This window comes from Canis lupus, chromosome 30 (genome assembly GCF_011100685.1).
Source record: "Canis lupus familiaris isolate Mischka breed German Shepherd chromosome 30, alternate assembly UU_Cfam_GSD_1.0, whole genome shotgun sequence".
NCBI lineage: Eukaryota > Metazoa > Chordata > Mammalia > Carnivora > Canidae > Canis > Canis lupus.
The window spans coordinates 17,541,301-17,568,784 of NC_049251.1; the positions used below are offsets into that span (position 1 = coordinate 17,541,301).

At 35.4% G+C, this 27,484-nt stretch overlaps 1 protein-coding gene across 1 annotated transcript in view; it reads right to left on the bottom strand.

Annotated features, from left to right (window-relative positions):
* Window positions 1-27,484, bottom strand: part of DMXL2 (Dmx like 2) — a 152,974-nt gene that overhangs the window by 93,391 nt on the left and 32,099 nt on the right. The window contains 5 exon segments of the mRNA XM_038580419.1: window positions 18,217-18,283; window positions 18,934-19,069; window positions 19,865-19,943; window positions 23,238-23,309; window positions 25,759-25,884. Coding sequence (XP_038436347.1) covers window positions 18,217-18,283; window positions 18,934-19,069; window positions 19,865-19,943; window positions 23,238-23,309; window positions 25,759-25,884 — 480 coding nt within the window.

The following is a 27,484-nucleotide window of genomic DNA, read 5'->3' on the forward strand; positions in this document are numbered from 1 at the left end:
GCCCCAAGAAAATAGTATCTTAATTCATTTTCAAATTTTACAAAATAAACGTTATACAAAGTGATGAGATACAAACTTTATAAATGAATAATTTAAATAAATACAGCAAGCAAACTGAAGAAAACAATTCTTGAGTTGAAAATGTAATCAGGTACACCTTGTGGGGGGAAAAAAGTTCTTTAACAAGACTTTAAAGCTCAGATAAAAAGTTAACATACTATTAAGTGCAAGAAAATTTAATTTACCACACTTAAAAAAATAGATCTTACCAGCAAAAGTGCTCAATGAACTGAAATATTAAAAATCCTGAAGGTAACTGAATCTGAGTCCCACAACACCTGAACCGAAATCCTGTCATATGTAGCAGAGGCGGAGGAAAATGCCTTCTAGTGGTAGATCACACAGTCACCATCTGTTTCATCAAGTCAGGCAAACTTGGCTTTATTAACAGAAGCAGAACAGATTGTGGAGGGGGGGAAATGCCAACATTACAAAGTTAGTTTCTGTTCTTTTCTCAAGAAGACCTTAATTAGACATGGTATCTTCTCAAAAATATGAGGAAATAAGCTTTTTAAACCTGTGAAGCATTTTATTAATTTCCAAAGTATCCTTACCAGTAAGGCACTCTTATCTTTCCATTTCAATTACAGGACACTTAGCTCTTAGAAGAACTGGTGAATTTAATGCAAGGAAAGTATGACTAATACTTGGGGAAAAATACTCAATAGTCAATTGCTAAGGCTATTGTAATAAAAATTCAAAGAAAAGATACTGAGCATTATGGAACATGCAAACAGAATCGCCTTCAAGGAGCTTAAAATCTAGATGTCCCATTAAGAGGATGTGCTTTTAGTCTTATTACTCAGTTGTTTTTAAAGTACAAAGGCATCTTTTGAATTCATCAGAGATGAGAGTTCAAATTCAGTAGATGTTCAAATAACAAATACTAATCATCTTACATGGGTCATTAATAGTTTTTAATGTATCACATGACCCTGTCAAAAGACCATACATCCTAAAATAGTCTTGAAGTTCAACCAGTCGTGACACACAGCTGAGGCAAATATGACACACTGAGTAAGCAAAGAGAGAGAATCACATACATTAAGATTATATGAACAACTATTCCAAAAAATAAAAGATGAAGGAAAATTCATTCTATGAAGGTAGCAGCATTATCCAACACAAAACCAGATAAAGACACCACAAAAAAAGAAAACTACAGGCCAACATCTCTGATGAAAACAGATGCAAAAATCTTCAACAAAATATTAGCAAACTAATCAAAGAATACATTTTAAAAAATCACCCCAATCAAGTGGGATTTATCCCAGGGATGCAAGGGTGGTTCAATATTCACAAATTAATGTGATACATCACATTAACAAGAGAAATGATAAAAACATATGATACTCTTACTAGATGAACAAAAAGGCATTTGACAATGTACAACACCCATTCATGATAAAAACCCTTCAAAGTAGATCTAGAGGGAACATACCTCAACAAAATAAAGACTCCATTTGAAAAACCACAACTAACATCATACTCTGATGAAAAACTGAGAGATCTTCCTCTAAGATCAGGAGCAAGACAAGGATGTCCACTCTCACTTTTACTCAACATAATACTATAAGTCCTATCCACAGCAATCAGAGAAGAAAAAGAAATAAAAGGTATCCAAATTGGTAAGAAAGAAGTAAAATTTTCACTATTTGCAGATGACATGATACTATCTACGAAATACCTAAAGAGTCTACAAAAAAAAAAAAAAACTACTAGAACTGATAAATGGATTCAGTAAAATCACAGTATACAAAATTAATATGCAGAAATCTGTTGGTTTCCATATACTACTAATGAGGTAGCAGAAAGGGAAATTGAGAAAATAATCCCATTTACAATTGCACCAAAAAGAAATACATATAAACTACATATACATATAAAATACATATAAACTTAACATATACATATAAAATACATATAAACTTAACCACGGAGGTGAAATGTCTATACTCTAAAAATTATAAAACACTGATAAAAAAAATCTGAAGGTGACACAAACTAATGGAAAGATATTTCATGCTCATGATTGGAAGAATTAATGTTGGTAAAATGTCGATAATATCCAAAGCAATCTACAGATTTAATGTTATCCCTATCAAAATACCAACAACATTTTTCACAGAACAAGAACAAATAATCCTAACATTTGCATGGAACCATAAGAGACCCTAAATAGCCAAAGCAATCTTGAAAAAGAAGAAGAAAGCTGGAGGTATCACAACCTCAGAATATACTACAAAGGTAAATTAATCAAATCCAGTATGGTATTGAGACAAAAACATATAGAAAAAAGGAAAAGAATGGGGAGCTTAGAAGTAAACCCATACTTATATGGTCAAATTAACCTATGACAAAGGAGGCAAGAATATACAATGGAAAAAAAGACCATCTTTTCAATAAACACTGCTAGAAAAATTGGATAGCTACATGCAAAAGAATAAAACCGAACTGCTTTCTTGCATCATACACAAAAATAAACTCAAAATGGATTAAAGAGTTAAATGTGAGACCTGAAAACATAAAACTTTTGGAAGAAAACAGCAATTTCTTTGACATCAGTCATAGAAACCTTTTCTAGACCTGTCTCCTGAGGCAAGGGAAACAAAAGCAAAAATTAAACTATTGGGACTATACCAAAATAAAAAGCTTTTGCACAGTGAATGAAAACATCAACAAATAAAAAAGGCAACCTACTGAATGATACACGCAAATGACAGATCTGATAAGGGGTTAATATCCAAAACATATAAAGAACTTATAAAAATCCAAACATAAAAAAAATAATCCAATTTAAAAATGGGCAGAGGAAGTGCACATTTTTCAAAGGAAGACATACAGATGGCCAACAGACATATGAAAAAAAAACGTTCATCACTAATCATCAGGAAATGTAAATCAAAACCACAATGAGATATCACTTTACACCTGTCAGAATGGCTAAAATCAAAAACACAAAAAATAACAAGTGTTGGTGAGGATGTGGAGAAAAAGGAACTCTCATGCACTGTTGGTGGGAATGCAAATAGGTACAGCCACTGTTGGATAACAGTATGCAGATTCCTGAAAAAACTTAAATACAGAATCACCACATAATCCAGTAATCCCACTGATGGGCATTTACCCAAGAAAAAACACTAATTTGAAAAGATAAATGCACCCCCTATATTTACAAGATTATTTAGAATTGTCAAGGATACGGAAGGAACCTAAAAGTCCGTCAATAGATGAGTGGATAAAGAAGATATGGTGTACATGTACACACCCAGAGGAATATTACTCACCATAAAAAAGAGTGAAATATTGACATTTGCAAGAACAGAGATGGACCAAGAGAGTAAAATGCTAAAGGAAATAAGTCAGTTAGAGAAAGACAAATACCACATGATTTCCCTCACATGTGGAATTTAAGAAACAAAACAAAGAAAAAAAAAGAAAAACAAACAGACTTAATACAGAGAACAAACTAGTGGTTGCCAGAGGGGAGGTGGGTGGGGAAATGAGTATAACAGGTAAAAGAAATTACAAGTCTGCTTATTAGGATGAGCACTGAGTAATGCATAGAATTGTTGAATCACTGTATTGTATACCTGAAATCAACATAACCGTGTGCTAATAATACTTCAATTAAAAAAAAAAAGAATATAGGGATGCCTGGGTGGCTCAGCGGTTCAGCTTCTGCCTTCAGCTCAGGGTGTGATCCTGTGGTCCCAGGATTGAGTCCCACATCGGGCTCCCCGTGGGGAACCTGCTTCTCCCTCTGCCGGTGTCTCTGTCTCTCTGTCTCTCTCTCTCTCTCTGTGTCTCTCATGAATAAATAAATAAAATCTTTTAAAAAATGAATATATGAGGGAAATCAACTACAAAAGAAGAAGCTACAAAACGAACAATACTTTTTATAAGTAATTTTAACAGTTCATTTGTCTCATTTAGAGAAGGGTGGGCATCTTATAATTTGTATTAATGTACTATTCTGAATTCAATCCAATTACATGGATTTTAACATATTTTTTAGAAGAATTATATTTCATTTGATCATGTCCAGATACAGACCTGTTAAAGAGCTAAACTGTACAGTGAGCAAATTCAGTATCTTTAAGTCTGTCTCAGACTTAAAATCAAAATTAGTCTGTAACATATAAATGAATAATGATGTGCTAGTAACTGCTTACATACTACCGAATGGTCACATGACTCATTCACACAAACATTTAGTGAATGCAGGCAGGCACTATATGAACTGCTGCAGATATAGTTGGAACAAGGGAAGGAAGAGATAGAGACAACAAAATATCTTTCCTAGTTGCACAAAGATTATACTCTAGAAGTAAAGACAACAATAAATAAAGATACAAATTATTGTTTTAATACAATTATGATAAGTGCCACAAATGAAAAAGCATAATGTATTTCCTTGGGAGGTTTGACTTTGGGAGGTTTCCTTAAAGAAGTGGTATTTTGGGGCAGCCCAGGTGGCTCAGCGGTTTAGCACCACTTCAACCCAGGGCCTGATCCTGGGGTGCCAGGATCAAGTCCCGCGTCGGGCTCCCTGCATGGAGTCTCCTTCTCCCTCTGCCTCTGTGTCTCTGCCTCTCTCTCTCTCTCTCTTTCTCTCTCTCTCTCTCTGTCTCTCATGAATAAATAAATAAAATCTTTAAAAAAAAAAAGCGATATTTCAATGGAGAGCTGAAAGATACCATAGATGGCCAAGCAAAGAATAGAGAAGGATGCTTCCCCAGAGAGCACAGAAAGGCCTGAAAGCAATCGAGAGTTTGGCACATTCAAGGCTCTGAAAAGCCAGTAGTATGACAGGTGTTAAGGTGGGAACAAGCTGGAGTACACACTGCTATATCCTACAGCAGAGCCTTACCATGCATGGTAAGGACTATGGTCTTTATCCCAGGAGCAACAGGAGTCATGAAAATCTTATGAGAGTAATACATTTGGGGGACCCTGGCCTCTGGGAAAACACAGGATTACAGGAAGGTTTCAAATGCCTGTAAGGTTCCAGAGGCAAGAAGATGCTAACTTGGCTTAGAGGGAGTGAAGGGGCAGAGAAGTGGGCTTTACCCCTAAAGACCTCAGCTTCCTATGATCTCAAAGATGGCTGGAATCCTGTAATTCTAGAAGTGTTTAAGTTTATATTTTAATTTATGCACATACCTTTCAATACACATCTACACTGTCTTCTCCATGTTATAGGTCATTTGACATAATTAACTACTGCCTCTTTCTAGAGTTTTTTCTCTTTCTGATTTCTCTAGTGTCACATTCTCCTGTTTTCCATCTATCTTAGTGGCCACTCCTTCTCAGTGGCTTCTCCCCGTTTTCCTCCCCTTCTTAGTATTCGAGGATTCTGGGGTTTCATCCTAAACCCTATTCCCTTCTCCAGCATACATTTTCTAGTTAATTTCACCCAGCCCCATAACTTTATAAACACCATCTTTTGCCTAATGAATTCAAAGTTGGAATCCATAACTCTGACCTCTCCAGGGAACTCCTACCTTTTTTTTTTAAATTTTTATTTTTATTTATTTATTTTTTGGGGGGAACTCCTATCTTATTCTATTTCATATCTTAACCAAAATGCATACTCTAATCTAGCCTCTACACTCCAGCATTCTGCTGTATTTTAACAAGCCCTAATTCTTATCCCAGAGCATTTATACTTGGTGTCCTCTTGGCCAAAAATACCCTTTCTTCTAAACTTCATACAGTTGACCCCTTCCAATTATTCAGTTCTCAGTTTAAAGTTACTTCCCCAGAACAGCATTCTCTAAAGATCATCCACTCTAACAGACACCAAGTCACACTACTATGTCATCCTGTCTTAATTTTCTGGATAGCATTTATTAATACATGATTTTTTTGTCTTTCCTCACAACAAGTTAAGTTGCATGCACACAGCAACCTTATCTATCCTCTTCATCATGAGACAGACAACACAGAACAGCTCAGGGCATGTGGTGTTCAAAAAACATTTGCTAAACACATGAAAGTTGTTAATTTCAAGTAAAATTTTCTTCAAAAATGCACTATGAAATAGAGGACAAATTATATATATATACATATATATGCATGCACATATGTAAAATTTTACATAAATATGACAGAGTCTATCATGATGTGAATACAACTGTGATAAGATTCTTGTATACTTTGCAAGTATCAATTACTGAAATCCTGAAGTGCATTTTCTTAGATAAATTTTCTAAGATAAAAGGTACATCAGACAATATATATGTCAAAATACATGTTTTAAGGAAAACCTGACTTTATACAATAGTGCCGTTAATTTTTTTTGAAAAAGGGTAGAAGGAAGATATGCTTCAAATGTAGCATAGCATGCGCAACAATGCCCAAGCTGATGTCAGGGAATGACTAACTAGGAATATTATACAGCTGCATTCCAGCTACTAGAGTACCTCTCTGATCACAATGAGTTGGTCCTATATTAAATCATCACGACCTCACCTATGACAGATTCATTAAATCAAAGGAGACTAAGTTTACTAATCATCTGTGCGTATATGCTAACCCATATGAGTAACAAAAAGAACAAATCTGTGGCTAAATCAAGTTTTAGAAGTAATGGGACACTGGTTTTTAAAGATCAAGGCTTTAAAAGTGCCTAGTTTTAGAGATCAAAGACAAGAATTATATTCTTTTTCAAACTATTTTTCCTATTATTTGGATGTTTTCTTTTTATTAACCATGCTTTTCTCTGACATGGAAAATTCTTGTATCTCCATATTCTACCCAGAAATATTAAATATTAGGGCCTTTTTTAATTTGCAGGTGATTTAACTGGCTTATCAAGTTTTTCAGTGTTTGTTTTTAAAATCTAATTTTTTTCCTCTAATTTACTTGTTATTTATTTTCTCCTATTGTCCTTTGGTTCCTTACTATCTACTCTGCCAAACTGTATAGGTCGCTCTGTTATCTGTGTGGAGAAAGGAGAGGGAGAAAGGAGAAGGAGAAAGTAGGGAAAAGGGAGACAAAAGAGAAAGCCAAAATGTCAAGGAACTACTGGCAGCCTCTAGGGCCTGAAAGAGCCCTCCAACCAAGAGCCAGGAAAAGACCAACCCCTCAATTATATGGCTACAAAGAAATAAACTCTCCAACAACCTGAGTGAGCGTGGAAAAGATTCTGTCCTCGTCATATCTCTGAGTGAGAACTCAGTCCAGCTGGTGCCTTTACTGCAGCCTTTAAAGTCCCAGACCAGAGCATCTATCCAAGCCACACCGAGACATGTAACCCACAGAAGCTGAGATAGTAGATGTGTGGTTTTAAGCTGCTGTCTATAGTCATTTGTTACGCAATAAGAGAAAACTAAAACAGACGCCTAGTGATAAGTACTAGGAATAAAATTAAAACAGGAAAAGCGAATAAGAAGTATCATGGGAGGTGGGATATAATTTTTAAAAAGGTGCTTTAGGAAGAGCTTCACTGAGACGGTGACATTGAAGACATTCAAGGGAAAAGCCATGTAGGTCTCTGGAAGGACAAGTTTTTGGATGGAGGGAAAAACAAGTACAAAAGCTGTGTTTAAAAAAAAATCATAATGGGGGGATCCCTGGGTGGCTCAGCGGTTTAGCGCCTGCCTTCTGCCCACGACATGATCCTGGAGACCCAGGATCGAATCCCACGTCAGGCTCCTGGCATGGAGCCTGCTTCTCCCTCTGCCTGTTTCTCTGCCTCTCTCTCTCTCTATCATAAATAAATAAAATCTTTAAAAAATAATCACAATGGGTGTGTTGCTGAAGTAAGGTTTCCAAGGAGGAGAATAACAGGAGATAAAGTCAAAGAAGTGATAGGAATGTGGTAAGCATAGGGCGGCCTGGAAAGCCATCATAAAGACTTGGGTTTTTACTGAATGTAATGGGAAAGCTTTTGACAGCTTTGACCAGAGGAGTGACATTATCTGACAAACATTTTGAAAAGATCACTCTAGCCACTGGTTTGAAAACACACTGTACAGGAGCACAGCAAAAGTTGGGAGAACCAATTAAGAATTTAATACAATAATACACGTAATAAGTGATGGAGGCTTCAAATAGATAATAACAATGGTGGTGGTATAGAAGTGAGCAGACTGTGGATATATTTTGAAGGTAGAAACGTCAAGGGAGTACGGGGCAGGGGCAGAGATCAGGAATTCCATTTTAGATACATTTACTTGAAGACATGTATTAATTTTATGTGTGTATGTATGTATGCATGTGTGTATATACATATATATGTATGTATGTATAAAACAATCAGCCTGGAGCTCAGAGGAGAGGTACAGGCAAAAGATACAAATCTGAATGCACTTGAAGCCATGAGATAAGATGAGATCACCAAAGGAGTGAGTACGGTCAGAGGAGAGGTCTAAGAAATTAGCCCTGGGGAATGCCAACATTTAAAAGTAGGGGAGAAAAAGTCCTACCAGCCAACTAATGAGGAGCAGCCAGAGTTGAAAAGCAAATCAAGAGTGTCCTGTGTGTCCTGGAAGTAAAGTGAAGAAAGTGTTCAAGAGGGAGGAAGTAACCAACTGTGTTAAATCATGCAATTAGGTTAAGAAAGAACTAACCACAGGATTCAGTAACAGGAACTCACTAATGACACTTTCAGAAGAGTAGTAGTGAGTATACAAAACAGAAAATGAGGAGAAAAACTGGGAGACAGCAACTATAAGCAACTCTTTGAAGGTGCCATAAGGACAAGGAAATGTGACCTGAGAGAAGGTCAAGAGAGGGTTTTTGGTATTGTGGTTGTTTCAGAATGGGAATGGACAAGGTTATAGCATGTTTGGTATGCTATGCTGTATTAGTGAACCCGGGCTACCATAACAAAATACCATAGACTGGGTGGCTTAAACAAATGTGTTTTCTCATAGTTCTGAGGCCTGGAGGCTGAGATGAGGTTGCAAGCATGGGTAAGTTAATGAGAGCTCTCTTTCTAGCTTGTAGGTGACTACCTTCTTGCTGTGTCTTCACGTTGCAGAAAGAGAACAAGCTCTCTGGTGTCTCTTCTTATAAAAGTACTTACTATTCCTATCATGAGGGCCATGCTCATGCTACCTCATCTAACCTTAAGTACCTTTCAAAAGCTCCATATCCAAATACCATCACAATGGGGGTTAGGGCTTCAAAATATGAATGGGTTGGAGGGCCATGTTCAGCCCATAACATATGCCAATGTGATGGCCTAGTGGAGAAGGGAAAACTCATGGAGAAGAGAGGAGACAACTGAAATAGTGATGTCCCTGAGTAAGCAAGAGCACATGGGATCTAGCAAACAAGTGAAAGAAAGGCCTTCTATAAAAGCACCTGCATAGCTCAGTTGATTAAGCATTCAACTCTTGATTTGGGCTCAGCTCTTGATCTCAGGGTTGTGAGACTGAGCCCCACATCAAGGCTCCAGGCTGGGCATGGAGCCTGCTTAAGATTCTCTCTCTCCCTCTGCATCTACACTCCACCCCCCACTCAAATGCACTCTTAAAAAAAAAAAAAAAAGCACAGACAGTTCACCCATGGCAACACAAAGGCAGGCAGTACACATAGGCAAAGATATTAGGAAGTAAACAGATACAGGTAGATGGTAGGAGCTTCCCAAAATCCTCTTCTGACTGCATTTATTTTCTCAGGCAAGAACCCACCATAAACAAATGCTGATGCAAATGGACTGCTACAAGGGAATCTGCCAATACTCAATAACACAGAGCTACACATAGACAATGCCTAGAGTCCATGCAAGGTGAGAAGTCACATCAGAGGCACTTGCATAACTCCAAGAAAACCACTAAGGACTACACCTAAGTGAAAGGATGAAACTGAGGGAGGAAAAAAAAACTCTGAAAAGGGATATGGCAAGGAAAGGTCTATCTACACCCAGACTCTGAGCGGAGGAGGGAGGCTCCACTGGGCATTTATAACCACAAGGCAGGCCTCACAAGACTGAAACTCACACTACCTACATGGCACAGCAACTTCCAAACTGAGAATTTAGATTGAGTTGGATTTGTCCCCCACGTACCTGGTAGAAGCTAAAAGAATGCACTCTCAACCAAGGCCTCAGAGAATCCCACAAACACACTTGCAATAAACATTTTCTCAGTGAAAAATGGTGCCTTGCTACCCAACACACCTGGACTAAAACCCTAGGTCTGCCTCCTGATTAGTTCTAGCTTCTCCAGAAAGTTCTCAAGCTGCAATTTCCTCTTCTATTGCTCAAGGAGAGTAGTACCTGCCCCATAGGCTTTGTGGAGGCACAGGTACATAACACTCAATCATTAGTAGTTGCTGTCATAATAGTAGTAGTAATTATTCTAATTATAAACTACTTGCAAGTTTTATTTAATAACAAAAAATTAAAATTGTCACTACCATTAAAGTACTCCTGCACCATCTACCCTCACCCCCCACATAACTCAACTCTAACCCTTTCTATGGAAAACTCACAAATCAAAGAATTAGTCACAATAAAAACTGGAAAAATGTATGCTTAGAATAATTACGAAAATAATACATATAAATACTTAAGGAATTAAAGAAATTTGTAAGATAAACTGAAGCTTAGAGGGAAAGTTACAGTGTTAAACACATATACCACAAATTTCTAAAAACGGCTAAATATCCATCTAAAAAAGTTTGAAAAAAAATAGAAGAGCAACTGAACAGAAATTAATAAAACAGAAAAACAGACATATAATACACAGGTCTACAAAACCAAGTTAGTTCTTCAAAAAGACTTAAAAAATTGATAAACTGTTAGTGAGATGAATCAAGAAAAAGAGAAGGCACAAACAACAAATATCAAAAATGAAAATGAAATCATCACAGTTTTACAGATATTAGAAAGGTAAGATGTTCTGCAAAATTTTATCCCCATAAATTTGAAAATTTAGAGAAAATTGGCAAATTCTAGGTAACTTATCAAAACTGACATAAAAGAAATATATGTATGGAACCAGAAAAGACACCAAATAGCCAGAGGAATGTTGAAAAAGAAAACCAAAGCTGGAGGCATCACAATGCCTGACTTCAAGCTGTATTACAAAACTGTAATCATCCAGACAGTACAGTACTGGCACATAAACAGACACACAGATCAATGGAACAGATTAGAGAACCGAGAAATGGACCCTCAACTCTATGGTCAACTCATCTTCAACAAAGCAGGAAAGGATATCCACTGGAAAAAAGACAGTCTCTTCAATAAGTGGCATTGGGAAAATTGGACAACCATGTGCAGAAGAATGAAACTAGACCAATCTCTTACACCATACACAAAGACAAACTCAAAATGGTCGAAAGATCTAAATGTGAGATAGGAATCCATCAAAATCCTAGAGAACAAAAGCAACAACCTTTTTGACCTTGGCTGCAGCAACTTCTTGCTAGATACATCACCAAAGGCAAAAGCAAAAATGAACTGTTGGGACCTCATTAAGATAAAATGCCTCTCCACAGCAAAGGAAACAGTCAACAAAACTAAAAGACAACCTACAGAATGGGAGAAGACATTTGCAAATGACATATCAGATAAAGGGCTAGTATACAAGATCTATAAAGAATTTATCAAACTCAACATCCAAGAAACAATCAATCCAATCATGAAATGGGCAATAGACATGAACAGACATTTCTCCAAAGAATATCTATACATGGCCAACAAACACATGAAAACATGTTCCACATCACTTGCCATCAGGAAAATACAAATCAAAAGCACAATGATACGATACCACCTCACACCAGTGAGAATAGCTAAAATTAACAAGACAGGAAACAACAAATGTTGACAAGGGTGTGAAGAAAGGGGAATCTTCTTACAGTGCTGGTGCAGCCACTCTGGAAAACAGTATGGATGTTCCTCAAAAAGTTAAAATAGAGCTACCCTATGACCCAACAATTGCACTACTAGGTATTTACCCCAAAGATACATAATGAAACAAGACACTGAACCCCAATGTTCATAGCAGCAATGTCCACCACAGCCAAACTGGAAGGAGCCACAATGTCCTTTGACAGATGAATGGATAAAGAATATGTGGTATATATATGCAATGGAATATTACTCAGCCATGAGAAAGGATGAATACCTACCATTTGCTTCAACATGGATAGAACTGGAGAGTATTATGCTGTGTGAAATAATCCAACTGGAGAAAAACAATCATCATATGGTTTCACTCACATGTGGAATATAAGAAATAGTGAAAGGGACTATAAGAAAAAGGAGGGAAACTGAGCAGGGAGAAATTAGAGAGGAAGACAAACCATGAGAGATTCCTAACTCTGGGAAACAAACAAAGGGTTACAGAAAGGAAGGAGAGTAAAGGGATGGAGTGACTGGGTAATGGGCACTAAGGAGAGCACTTGATGGGATGAGCACTGGGTGTTATATTAGATGTTGGCAAATTGAATTTAAATAAAGTATTTTTTAAAAAAAGAAATATAAAATATGAATAGCCCTATGACTATTTAAAAACCAAAATCTGGGCAGCTTGGGTGGCTCAGCAGTTTAGCGCCGCCTTCAGTCCAGGGCATGATCCCAGAGACCCGGGATCGAGTCCCACGTCAAGCTCCCTGCATGGAGCCTGCTTCTCCTTCTGCCTGTGTCTGTGCCTCTCTCTCTCTCTGTCTCTGAATAAATAAAAAAAAAAATCTTAAAAAAATAAAATAAAATAAAAAATAAAAACCAAAATCTACAAAGAAAACTCATGGTCCAGATGGCTTTACCAGCAAATATTTGAGAATAAAACTACATCAATCTTCAATAGTGGTTCATTAATTATAACAAATGTATACTAACGTATGTTAAGAATAGAGGGAATTGGGTGTGGGATATATGGAAACTCTCTGTACTACCCTCACAATCTTTCTGTACATCTTTTTTTTTTTTTTAATTTTTATTTATTTATGATAGTCACACAGAGAGAGACATAGAGAGAGGCAGAGACATAGGCAGAGGGAGAAGCAGGCTCCATGCACCGGGAGCCCGACGTGGGATTCGATCCCGGGTCTCCAGGATCACGCCCTGGGCCAAAGGCAGGTGCCAAACCGCTGCGCCACCCAGGGATCCCTCTTTCTGTACATCTAAAACTATTCTAACATAAGAAGTTTACTAAAAATTTAAATATCCTACAATTTTAAAAAAAGACTACACTGATCTTGCATAAACTCTTTCATACAGTAGGTAATAGAAAACTTTCCAATCCATTTTACGAGGCCAGCATGACACTGATATCAATCTGTCAAGGACATTTCAAAAAAAGGAAAAATTATTTGCCAAATCTCATTCCAACACATAGCTCTCACAAATCCTAAATAAAACATTAGCAAACCAAATCCAGCAAGGATAATGCATTATAATGAAGTTGGGGTTATTCCAGAAACACAAGGTTTATTTAATATTTGAAAATAAGTCCATCTATTTCCTTATTCAAAGAGTAAAAATGATAACCTCATTAGATTCACGAAAAATATTTCCTAAGATTCAACAACATTTGTCTTTTTAAAAAAAACAAAACCCACAACGCCTGGGTGGCTCAGCGGTTGGGCATCTGCCTTTGGCCCAGGGTGTGATCCCAGAGTCCCAGGATCGAGTCCCGTGTCGAGCATCCTACATGGAGCTTGCTTATCCCTCTGCCTGTGTCTCTGCCTCTCTCTCTCTCTCTGTGTGTGTGTCTTTCATGAATAAATAAACAAAATCTTTTTTTTTTAAACAAAATCTTTAAAAAAATAAAATTTTAAAAACCCCTCTAGGAACTATAAATAAGGTAATGTACTTTATCTGAGAAAGAACTACAGTAAACATAATTAAAGGCAAAGAGTAAAAGGTATCCTTTTGAAACTGGGGACAAGAAAAAGATACCTACTCTTACTACTTTTATTCAACATTATACTAGAGGTCCTAAACACCATAATAAAAAAAGGAAAAGATATACAACATTTGAGAGAAAAGATGAAATAAAACTCTCATTATTCACAGATAATATGATTATGCACATACAAAACCAAAGGAATCTACAGAGGGTTTATTAGAATCAGGGACTTTAATAAGACTGCTAGGTTTAAACCAAATATATAAAAATCGATTGTATTTCTATCTACTACTAACAATTATAAAATGAAATTTATGTAATGATGCAATTTATAACAACACTGGAAGTATGAAATATCTAGGAATGAGTCTAATAAATGTTTAGGGCCTCTACAAAAAAATATTTTAACACAATACTGATAAAAATAAAAAGCTCTAAAAAATAAATAAAAAATAAAAAGCTCTAAAATAAATGAAGGGCTATGTTACATTCATGATGGGAATTCAACTGTAAAGATGTCAATTCTCCCCAACTGACCTACTGAGTCAATGAAAAACTAATCAGGGGATCCCTGGGTGGCCCAGCGGTTTCGCGCCTGCCTTTGGCCCAGGGCGTGATCCTGGAGTCCCAGGATCGAGTCCCAGGATCGAGTCCCGCGTCGGGCTCCCGGGCTCCCGGGTTCCCGGCATGGAGCTTGCTTCTCCCTCTGCTTATGTCTCTACCTCTCTCTCTCTTTCTATGTCTATAATAAATAAATAAAAATAAATCTTCAAAAAAAAAAAGAAAAACTAATCAAAATCACAAGAGATTTTTGTTAGTTTTTTAAAAATTATCAGGCTCATCCTAAAATTTACATGAAAATGCAAAAGGCCTTGGTGAGGATTGAAAAAAAAGGGAACCCTCCTGCATTGGTGGTGGAAATGTAAACTAATACAGCCACAGTGGGAAAGAGGGTGGATGTTCTTCAAAAAATTAAAAACAGAAATACCATCTTGTCTGGTAAAAATTCCACTACTGGGTACTTATCCAAACACTATTTTGAAAATACAAAGGGCTAAGAATAGAAAAGATCATCTTAAAGTTGGGAAGATTTGCTGCATCAGATATGAAGATAGAACAATTAGGATAGGTGGCACTGGTATAAGAAAAGACAATGAGAGAAAATAACCCAGAAACAGACACACAAACATGGACATTGGATTCTGTGACAAAAGTGGTACCACAGAGCAATGGAGAAAGATGAGGCTTTTCAATAAATTGTGCTGGACAACTGGATATCCACAAAGGAAAAAATCCAACTTGACTTCTTCCTCAAACCAAATCTAAAAATTATTCCACATGAATTTTAGTCATAAATGTGGAAGACAAAAAGAAAAAAAAACCAAACAAATGTTCAGAGTTTGGCCATAGGTTCTTGTCTGAGATCTCCTAACCCGTGGGGCCTGTGGATAGAATTCAAGATATAAAAGGTATTTCTGATAGATCCTGTATCCTCTCACGTCTTAGCATTTTAGTGTGCCAAACCTAAGTGACTGTGTCTATATTTTTGCCTGAGGTTTTCTAGGAGTTGTTTCGAGTGCTGAAAATTAATGCCCTGCCCCTAGCTCCAACCAACAACTGATATATATGAGGAATATGGGTGAGGAACAAAGACAATGTTGTGAGGAACCAGTTACCTAGAGATCCAAGTCTGTTAATTCCTTGCATGATAACACTCCCTTTATGAAGCACCTTCACTTCCCTGCCTCAAAACCAATATATTTCTTGGTGATCATTCCCCATATTAATTATTTATACTCGAATTCTTGTCTCGGGATCTGCTTCTTGAGAAACTGAGACATCTGAGACCCAAAGTTACCATGAACTTGAGTGGTGAAAAACAATTACTTCTCTATTTTCATAACTGCTAACTGGAAATGCTAAATTCCAGTTATGCATATAAGCAACAAACCAAAGCAGTGTTAGTGGCACCCACGACCTTGTCTCCAACAGAAATTACAGATATTTTAATATTACATGACAGTTGCTGTAAATATCTCAAAATGTTTTTTACATCCCTTGCTACTTTGAAATTGTGAGTTATTAGTAACTACTGAAATGCATGTAACTGCGGTCTTTCTGCCTATAATATTGTGCATTCTTCCTGTCTATTATGTCACCTGTTGAGCAACTATCTCTGGGCCAACTAATTACTCAGCCACAAAACAGTTAAGTGTTCTACAACTAGAGATCAACTCAAAAAGGGTGAATTCTTGGAAAACCTATTCTTGCCTTGTAGTGTAATATAAAAGCTTTAATTTCATATACAACAACTATGTACAATTAAACTTTACCTCGTGATTTTTAAACGTCATTTTTTGTTACTGAAGCATTAACTAAGAATTACACAAATGATTATCAAAAATTTATTTTTTATATCTTGATGCTGTATTTCAATAACTTTACGGTATAATTTTTGTAAGTTTAAAACCATGCAAAACTAAACATTATGCTATTTGGGAAATTTATACATGTGAAATTATTTTAAAAAACAATTAAACTGTAAAATTCAAGATTCTGGTTGTCTGGTGGGGGAGGAAGCAGATGATGCAAGCAAGAAGATAAGGAACCTATCAGTTTTATTGTTCTTTGCCCCAAATTAGATGGTAGGTAAATGTGTATTATACTACATATATATATTTCATATTTCATATATATTCCTTTACACTTATGAAATATTTTGTAACTAAAATGAACATTCATAGAAGAAAAACTTCTTGAAAATTAACATGTGACAGCAGAAAAAAATTACTTCAAAGTTAAAATGGAAAAATGCTCCGGAATTTAAATTAAAAAATGAAGAAATGAAAAAACTGGAAGAGAAGAGAAAAGGTAAATTAGAAGGTCAGTAAAAAACGATCCACCTCTGAGTTAAGGGGAAATTCAGAAAGAGAAACCAAGAGAACATGAAGAGAAGGAAAAAAAAAAGAAATAATACAAAGTAATCTCCTGAACTGAAGAGTTTTCAGATTAAACAAGTCTACCAAATTACCTGAGCACAAAACTCTTTTTCCCTTAGAGGTATACCCTTAAAGTATTTATACATGACTGACCCATCCACGACATCATCTGGAAATCTCAGAACATTAGGAATAAGGGGAAGGTTTTTAAAACCTACAAACTGGAGATGGGCGGGGGGCGGGGGGGGGGGGGCGCCAGAGTGGGAGATTGCTTCTCAAATAGCAACCCTGGTGGCTAGAAGGGAACGGAACCAGGACATAAAATGTTATGAGAGAAAAATTTCAAACTAATTCTATGTCCAGTCAAATCAAGCATAAAAGAAGAATAATTGTGTAGGCTTATAACACCTTAAAAAAATTTTGCCCATTCACCCTTCTCAGAAACTTACTTAGAGGGTATCTCCATCAGAGCAAGGAAAGAAGATAAATGATGCTAAGAAACAGGGCAAAGAGAATCTCCTAAGGTTGGTAAAAGAAAATTCTGCTATTTTAAGCTTGGAGAGTAACTAAGCCAGAGTAGGGCAGAGAGAACACACATTTTCAGGACCCCCTCTAGGTGGGGACGGAGAGGAGATCCAAAGACTGTCAGAAGTTTGCAGATGAATTAAGTATGTAGAAAATGAAGCAAATAGTAAAACAAAGTAACTGGTAACTCCAAAGTAATTGTTCTGTGAAGAGTACTTTACCCAATCGTAATAATGTGAACATTTACCCAAATATCATGAGCTATCTACAGCAGGAAGATAGGAGGAAAGGAAGTGAACATGTGTATGTGGTAGAAGTGGAGATGGGGATGGGGGCAAGCAGCTAAAGGGCTCAGATCTCAGCTTCCATAGTAGGAAGGCAAGAGGAGATACATAAAACAAAGGAAAAAAAAGTCAAGAGATAGAGCATAAGCAAGTTGTTTAGGCACATGAAAAGAAATACCAAAATACGCAATTTGATGTATAACTGCCTCTAGGACACAGAAATTAACAACAGGGTCAAAAAAGTGCTTCTTTTCATTGTGAATCTAGTAGTACTTTCTCGCTTTTTAAGTTACTTACATATACTGTTCTTTAAACATAAAAATTAATTTCAAAAAAATGTAAATATTAAAGAAAGGTTAAATAATAATAATAATAGTAATAATAATAATAATAATAGCCATTTATTTTCCCAAGCACATACTACCTATGGGAAACATGCCAGATTCTTTCACAAATACTATTACTATTCCCTCAGGTCAGTTTTGCAAAGTAGGATTATCCCAATTTCACAGACAAGAAAACTGAAAATGAAAATAAAAAAGGAACACTTTTAAATGTTTTGTTTCTTTTATGTTTTATTTGGTCCTTTACCTTTCCAGCAGTAGCAAAATATTCACCATCAGGGGACCATTCCATCAAATGCACAGATACTGAGGTCCTAAAAAAAAACAAAGTTAAACAGTCAGCATTTTAAAAATCTAGAACACTGTATATGTAAATGGTCAAAATCTATATATAAATGGTCAAAATAAGATTTTCATAACTAGAGTGTTTTCTAAAAATAAAAAATTTCACCTCCCCAAAAATATAAATTAATTAATAAAACTAATCTGAAGTTTACTTTGGGGGTCCAAAGAATACAATCAACATGCAGAAAAGATATCTTCACCTATATGTCCTACCAACATCTTAAATATAACATGTTAAAAATTGAGCTCACCATCCTCCCTGGCCAATCGGTCCCCTTCACATAATCCATATTGTCAATGGTACAGCCATTCTTCCACTAAAGAACAGCTGGCAACTTTCATCACATCTTCCCCTTCCCCACCCATATCTCATCCATTAATGAGTAATTTCCATATGTCAACCTTATCTACTCAAGTCCTGAGGTTATAACTATGTAAATATTTTTGTTTTTAAATAATCAACTGCAACATAGACTGAAGGGTAATATTATAATGGGTTTTGGTTAGAAAAGGTCCACTTCCTAGGCTTCTAAATGTAATAGTACTATCACTGTGGAAAGGGAATATATTTTAGGAAGCTTTTTTTAAAATTAATGAACAAAACAATTCAGATACTAACTTGCACTGCCAGATGCACTTCCAATCATTTAAAACTGGAGGAATTTTATTATCAATTTCTTCCTCCTCTTCCAGAATGTCACCTCCTGGAGGAGCCCACAGCTGAATAGAATCAGTTGCTGTCAACAATCTGTTATCTGAAATTTAAAGAAAGTTCTGATGAATAAACAAGAATTATATGGAGAAAGAAATGAATATGTGGGCTTGTCTTTAGGTCTATAAACTATTCTGCAAAGAATAAGCAATACTGTCTATGAAAAATAGTTGGGGCATATCCATTTTAAAGTTCTAAGAATCCACTACCCAAGAAAGAGTAGTTCTCAGGAGAGACATGAGAACAAAAAAAGAAAAGATAGTACTGGCAAAGGGCTATTGTATGTCACATAAATCTTAAAAAAAAAAAAAAAGTATAACAAAACAAACCCAAAAAGTTCTGATATATAAACACAGAATGTTCTCAGGATATACAACTTAACTAAAGATTAATGAAATTTGTTTTTCTATGCGGACCATAAAAATTGCCCTCATTAATCACGACTGTAAAAAGAGGCAACAGCCATTATCATTAGAGGCTTCTAATCTTTCAAATTTAAAGACAATTAATTTCCTAAAACACAAATAATAAAATGAGATAGGGGTTTTATGGGCCCTATTTCTGATTTTATTTCAGTAACAGTAAAGTACAGCACACATTAACTAAGAAAACAAATCATCACTGTTTCTTGTAATAAGACATTCAAAGGCATAGGAAAAAGCACAGAACTAATAGTAAATTAAGCACTGTACAAAGCAGTGCATACCAACACTTATCCACTAGCAAAAAATAAATATACTACTGATCATTTTCTTATTATGAGACTATATCACATTGTAATCATACATTTAAAATCCACATTTACTCTTCATAATCTCTAAATATAATTATTAAATACCTTGAGGGTCCCATGCTAAATTGTACGTCACAGAGCTCAAAAAAAACTGCCCAGTTTTAAGCCACTGACACTTGAGTTGCTGAAACATAGAAAGAAAAAAAAAACATAGGCTTTCTAAAGTAATTTCCACAAACACTACCACTGTATAATTTTCTTTGACTTAAGACCTTATGATCTAAAACAAAGATGTAGGGCAGCCAGGGTGGCTCAGCGGTTTAGTGCCACCGTCCAGGGTGTGATCCTGGAGACCCAGGATCGAGTCCCACATCGGGCTCCCTGCATGGAGCCTTCTTCTCTCTCTGCCTGTGTCTCTGCCTCTCTCTCTGTGTGTGTCTCTCATGAATAAATAAACTAAAAAATATATTTAAAAAATAAAAGATGTAAATACTTCACTATTATATTCGAAATATTGTTTCTAAAATAATATCCAATAGTTCCACTTATCATTTATTCTACCATAACAAGCGCGTGCCATACCCAAACAAAGCATATTATCTCAGGCTTCCTTCCGTGTCTATAAACACATTCTCATACTTAGGATATGCTGCTTCTCTCTCCTCTACCTGCAAACCGCTATGCTTACATCAAGATCCAGCTACATCATCCCTTTTGCGGTGTGGCCTCTTCTGACACCCTGGCAGCACTCAGCACTCTGTATTCTACCATTATAACAGTGGTCACACTGGAGAATTATCCATTCATATGTCTGACTCTCCTATTAAATTCTAACTCTGCAGAGCAGTAATTATTCCATAATAAGCTTGTGTCCTGAGTAATGGAACTTGTGTCCTGTAATGGCTGGAACATATGCAGATGCTCAGTAAATGTTTGTGAAAACAAAATAAAAGCACATTAGAAAGAAATGTAAATTATCATAATCTGATGGACTCAAGGTCTAAAATAAAACTAGATATAGTTCCCAAAGTCAATAAATTTGAACTATACAATATATACAATCCACAAACCTATATTACACATGTCATATTTATTTGAATATTTCCGCGTTTTTTTCCTTACCATTTACATTCTAAAAGCTTTAAAAAGATTTAAAATGTAAAAAGCAAAGGCCTTTCCCATGAAATACAGTAAGTAAACAAAGTTCAGACATTTATTTGTGTAAATAAATATAAAATGTCCTTTTATGAAAGTATAGTGTAATGTAAAGCCATGTCACCCTAGGCAAGTTCTACATTAATTGCTTGGCAAGTAATAATAGTTTAATAAACAACAATTCCCTCTCTACTCATATTTTTTAAATACTTAATACTTCATTCAAGATATCATAACTATTGAGAATAACTGCAAAACCTGAATTTCATTATCCAAAACTATTTAAAATAATTGCAAAACCTGAATTTCACTATCTAAAAATAATTTTATATTTTTTAAAGAAAATGTTTTTTTTAACCCTACCACTGCTGATCAAACAAAAGTCAAAACAGTATTTCAAACACTGTTTAACATCTATTTTTAGAGTAATAATCAAATCATTCCTACAACTAGAGAAATCCCTAATAGTCTTTTCTTTAGCATTTCTCACAGTGCAATATGTGGGCCAACTCCATAGCAGAAATTTTGAAGATGAGACCTGAAATCTGAATTTTAATATGTACCCTAGGTGACTCAAGCACTCTAAGATGTGACATCCACTTCCTAATACTATCATATTTTAAATTGCATCTATAAATTTAACTTAAAAACTGTTTTTTTGAAATATGAAAAGAAATTATCAAATACATATATTTAATGAAAAATATCAAACCTACTTTTTGAATGCATTTATGAATATTTTTTTAATTTACTACTAACTATATATATATACTCTTGGCATTCAGATTTCACGCTGGTACTTTTGACTATTCATAAGTGATAATGGCGTTTTAATGTCCATAGTAATTTTTTAAGGGTTAACAATTCCAACCATATAAGGTTTTCTCAATTTTAAGTGGAATTAAACATAGCACCAGAATGAATCTAAATGGTTCTCAATGTAATATGCTAGACCACTCAGCTGATTAGTTTACCTAGTTCCTAACTCCTTCATTAAACAAGTATTTATCTACTTTTTTATTTTTAAAGATGTTATTTATTTATTCATGAGAGACACACAGAGAGAGAGAAGCAAAGACACGGGCAGAGGGAAAGGAGGTTCCCTGCAGGAATCCCAATGTGGGACTTGATCCCAGGACCCTGGGACCATGACCCGAGCCTAAGGCAGATGCTCAACCACTGAGCCACCCAGGAGTCCTAAACAAATATTGAGAAGCATCTACTATGTTCCAGATCCTGTTCTAAGTATTTCAGAAGCGTCGGTGAACAAACGAAACAGAGTTCCATACATACCCTCATGGAGTTCATACTTTAAACAGTAAATAACAAATAAACAAGATAAGTGCTACGGAAAAAAGTTAAAAATAGGAGGATGGGGGGATAAAATAAAGGTGGTAGAAGCAAATGGCAGTTTTTAAAATGGGTGGACCCCCCCTAGAAGGTATTACTGAGCAGAGATTTACAGGATCTGCAAGAGCGGGCCCTGAAGCTAGCTAGAGAAACAAACTTTCCAGAGAAGAGAAAAAACAACTCAAAGACCCTAAGAGGGGAAAAGTAACTGTTCAAACAACAGTGAGAATGCCAGTGTGGCTGGAGTGACATCAGAGAGGACAGAAAGAGTAGGAGTTGAGCTCTGAGAGGTGGTAAGTGGTTACTGAAGTAAAGAAAGGCTACGGTCTATTCTAAGGCTTTTTGGCTTTGAGGCTGAGAGAAACACGGAGTTTTCAGGAGAGAAGTGTGTCATGACCTGCTGCTGAGAATAGAGAAGGGGAGAGAGGAACATAAAACATAGAGACTATGCTAGTAATCTAGACAAGAAATAACAGTAGTTCAACTAAGGTAGATCCAAATTAACATGGGAAATCTTTTAAAAAAAATTTTTTATTGGAGTTCAATTTGCCAACATTTAGCATAACACCCAGTGCTCATCCGCCAAGTGCCCCTCTCAGTGCCCATCACCCAGTCACTCCAACCCCCCACCCACCTCCCTTTCCACTACCCCTTGTTCATTTCCCAGAGTTAGGTGTCTCTCATGTTTTGTCACCCTCATTGATATTTTCACTCATTTTCTCTCCTTTCCCTTTATTCCCTTTCACTAATTTTTATATTTAACACAGGAAATCTCAATTAGCAGTACTGTAGAAAACTGGACTTCTAAAATATCTATATCCCTAGTGAATGTAAAAGATCTTACACCATATGGCACCAGACCAACTTCACATGGATATTCACCTTCAGCCCTAGCTTCTAAGGAGCTCCTTACTGCTACCCACCGGATTCTACACTTACCTCTAAAAAACGTCTACTACCATTTAATACTTACACAATTTCTCTTGTGAGAATTTATGCCCAAGGGCTCAAAAATACAAACAGCATTACCATATGAAGCTGCAATCTAAAAAGAAATGAACAAAGCATTAACATTTAGGAAAAGAAAACATCCTTTTCACATTAATAAATATATAATATATGTAATACAATATATATGCATATATATAATACAATTACATATAATATAATCCCAATATAGTATTTATGATTTATTCCATTCCATAAATATAAGTGAAAAAGTACTGGACTTAAGAATCTCTTCTCCGTTGCCAAAATTCAGCAGGCTTTATTTTACATATCAAATACCAGGTTGATCTGTTCAAAGAAATCATCCTTTTCTATAAGAATTTTTTAAACATAGGAGCAACTTTATTAACAAAGATACATTTCAATGGCACATCTGTCAGAAATTTCATAATCCAGAGAAAATAATATAAAAACCACGAAAAGTAGTAAAAGACATCAAAAAAGTACTAAACAGGTATGCAAAATATATCAAATAAAATGACATTAATTATACCACAAAACAAAAAACACCAATGGGGAAAGCCATCTAGAAGGAATAGAGAAAATGGATGAAGGAGAAATCAGACTCCTCTCCAACTGGAAGAGAAAGAGCTGACATAGACATCTAAATGAACTGAAGTTAGAGATTTGGGGGCCAGCTGGATTTTGCTTCAGGACACACATCTGATAAAAAGGGACATAAATCCCTCTGTTCCTAGAAGATACCAGAACCTGTTTTACAGTAATTCCTTGAAAGCTAATTCTCAGCTCGTCCTCTTCTCAAAGGGGAATCAACTACAAGGAATAGACCAAAAACAACCTCTGCTGACATCCCCAAAGGTTAACCTATAAAACGAAATCACATATATGTTCTTTTAAGGCCAGACAAAAAGGTCTGTCATTTCAGAGCACTCTCACATGTAAGAGTGATTTTCACTGTTACTTAATATCTAACACTCTTTCCAAGAAAAAGCTTTTACTCCACAATGGTGGGGAGGAAGCTACTTACAATGCCCAGCTGAGGTAAACACTCAGGCAAAAAGTGTTATGAATGATCACATTCAACATGTCAGTGAATGAATAAATGATTACAATTACCTAACATAATAAGGTCATAAATGCAAAGTTATCACCACAAGGACTGGGAATAAAGGAAATAAAAGAAGACGGAAATAAAAACAATAAATCAAAAGTACCAGTTTTGCTTTTTTATTTTCAACCAGGTAAGGAAAAGTCGGAACATGGTTATGAACACCAAAGCCTTACATGTGAAAAAAAACTTTGCTCCCAGATAATTTTATTGTGATTGTCACCAGCACATAAATAATTTATTAAAACCCATCTCTGACAACTACCATACAATTCTAGACAGGTTTAAAGATACTCTATTTGGCTTAGGGAGATGAGCACTGAAAAATTAATGAAAGAAATCTGGTACTGTCAGTGCTTTCTAAAGAGTAAGCAACATTTAGGGGAAAAAAACTGAGGGAAAAAAATCAGAAAAGCAAGAAGCAATTATCAAAAACAGCAGGAAATTCAGTGTTTCAATACCAGGTCAATTATGTCACTAGACTGTCATATCATGCCACATTCATACAAATACTAAAGCTTGATACAAGCAACAGAGTGGGACACTAAAAAATAGTATAATAAAAATTTATTATTTGGCATGAATTTGTATCATTACTATTTATCTCCATGAAAATTCCGATTTTACATATCTTTGATAAAATTTGTTACTTCTCAGTAAAGAAAAAGTTTTCGAACATTAAGACTATTTAAATTATTACCCTAATTACATGAAAAGTCTCGTTTTTATATTGTATAGACATTTAACCCTTCTATACAATACTGGCCTTACTGAACTGCTAGAGTACACAGCAAATATACTATACTTACTTTACATATAACCAAAATTTGATGTATATTACATTTGATGTGTATTTTGGGGAAGAGGTACATTTGATGAAATGTAAATTACTTCATTTTTAAATTTAAATTCAATTTGAAACTATCTCAAAAATAAGGCCTCTGTTTGAAAGTCTAAATGAATAAACTTTAAAATTCTTCATTCAACAAACTTTCATTAAATTAACAGAAGCTTTACAAAGCAGCTGCTATATGATGAATATATTAGACATTAACAATTAGCTAAACTTGATAAAAAAATTTGATGTTATTATAATTTGGGTGAGATAAGGGATGCTATGCAGAGAAGATGAAAGTTTACTTCCTTACTATTGGCTTAATAGTTGCTAGAACTATCAACTAGCATATCAGTATGCACAGAATTGTGAGGCCTAAGGATCTTTTAAGACCGTATAATGGGTAGAATAATTATCACATTACCAGCTTAATGGCTCCTTTCAATTTGTAGACATCCTATCACTTTATCCACCAATAACCATCTAGGCAAGCATATTAATAAGAAACTGTAGGTAAGCCTTGTATAAAAGGATAGGAATACATTAAAAGATGACATTTAATAAGGTAATTAAATCCCTTACTCTTCCATGTTGGTTAGAACACTCCACACAGCTGACTTGAATGTTTCCATGCTTAGCACCAGGAATGATCTGCACACATTCAAAGTCACTTGCCAAAATAACAATATCACAGCCTGATCCATACGCCTAAAAGAGAAAAATTTTACAGTATATATGAAACTTGTGAATTATACTTTAGATCTTACTGCCACAATACTTTGACACATTTTACAAAAATAGTTAATGTAAAAAATGAAGATATCAATTTACAAATAAGACAATAAAAGTCACATCAAAAATAAATAAGTAAAAGTCACATTAAAGAAAAACAGGATGATGACACCCCATGCATTATCTTTCAACAAATAGTACTAACAAAGAAAGAATTCCTCTAATTCTTAAACACTACAGCTTCTATCCCTGCAGATCATAAATCTTCCTGTTTAATCTTTTTTACTAAGCTCATCTTAGTAAACCCCCAAAGAATATAACCTCCATCTGAGGGTAATAAGGCAGTGAAGGCTGCAATTGTGTTCCAGGGTTCAAACCAGGCTTGAGAAAGATCAAGAAAGAAATTAGATGCATTTTCCAACACAAATCCACGTGGCTTAAAAAGCTAGTGAAGTAGGCATGAACCTTCAAGGCAGAATTACATGCACTAAGGCAAACTCACCAACTGCCTATCAGTGAATCCATGAGGCAGCCTGCCTGCCCCCTCCCCTCAACATCATGAGGCATGAGGGAGAGAGGAAATGAACCCAAAGTGGTTTCACACACACACACAAAAATTAATTAAAATAAATTTAACTTAATTTAAAAGTAAACTAGTTTATTTAAAATGTTGATAAGTGTAACTATACAATCTGCAAAATGAAACTCAAAATTAAGTTCCTGGAAAAGTCCCTTGTTCAACATAACTATAATAAGTAAAACCAAATGTTTCTTCCTATTGCCACACTTCTTGATGTGTACTATTCCTGTTTTGCAACTTTGTGAATTTTATGAAGACATAAAGGGCAGAGATTAAAGGATACTTTTCCTTTTTCTTTGGAACTCAACTTATGAGTAAGTATTCTAAACAACCTAACAATCTAATTCTCAAATGAAAAAGCCCTGTTAAAAGCTACATATATATACATGTGTGTATATACACTAACAAAATAATTTAACAATAATATATCCCACTATCTCTACACCTTTAAGCAATACAGTTCTGTCCTACAAAATATAGACATCCAACAGCCAGGGTTGACATGTGATGACATGACCAGCCGTATGTGGATAGGAAAGGTCCACATACAGCTGCTAATGAAAGAGGGAAATGAAACCAAAGACCAGGCAGGAAGACAAACACTACTTCTACTGATGCCTAAAATTTCCAACGTTGCCAAAATCCCGCTGTAACTAATATAAACCATCTTAAACTCATGTATTTATAAATACCAGAAAGTTCACCAAAAGAAAAACAAAGAATTTTAGGCAAGGGAAATATAGAAAAAAATCACTTATGGGAAGAAGTAACTACTTACACTCTTACAGACAAGGTGGATTTGGTATACCATGCATTCAAAAAAACTAACCTGAAAGGGAATATTGAGTGCAGGCAAAAGAAATGTTTGCATCACTCTGTTGATTTTTAAAATTATATTATTAGTCCTCACCACAAAAAAAGGGAAAAAATTCTGTAACTATGTATGGTGACAGATATTAACTGAACTTACTGTGGTGATCATTTTGCAATGTATAC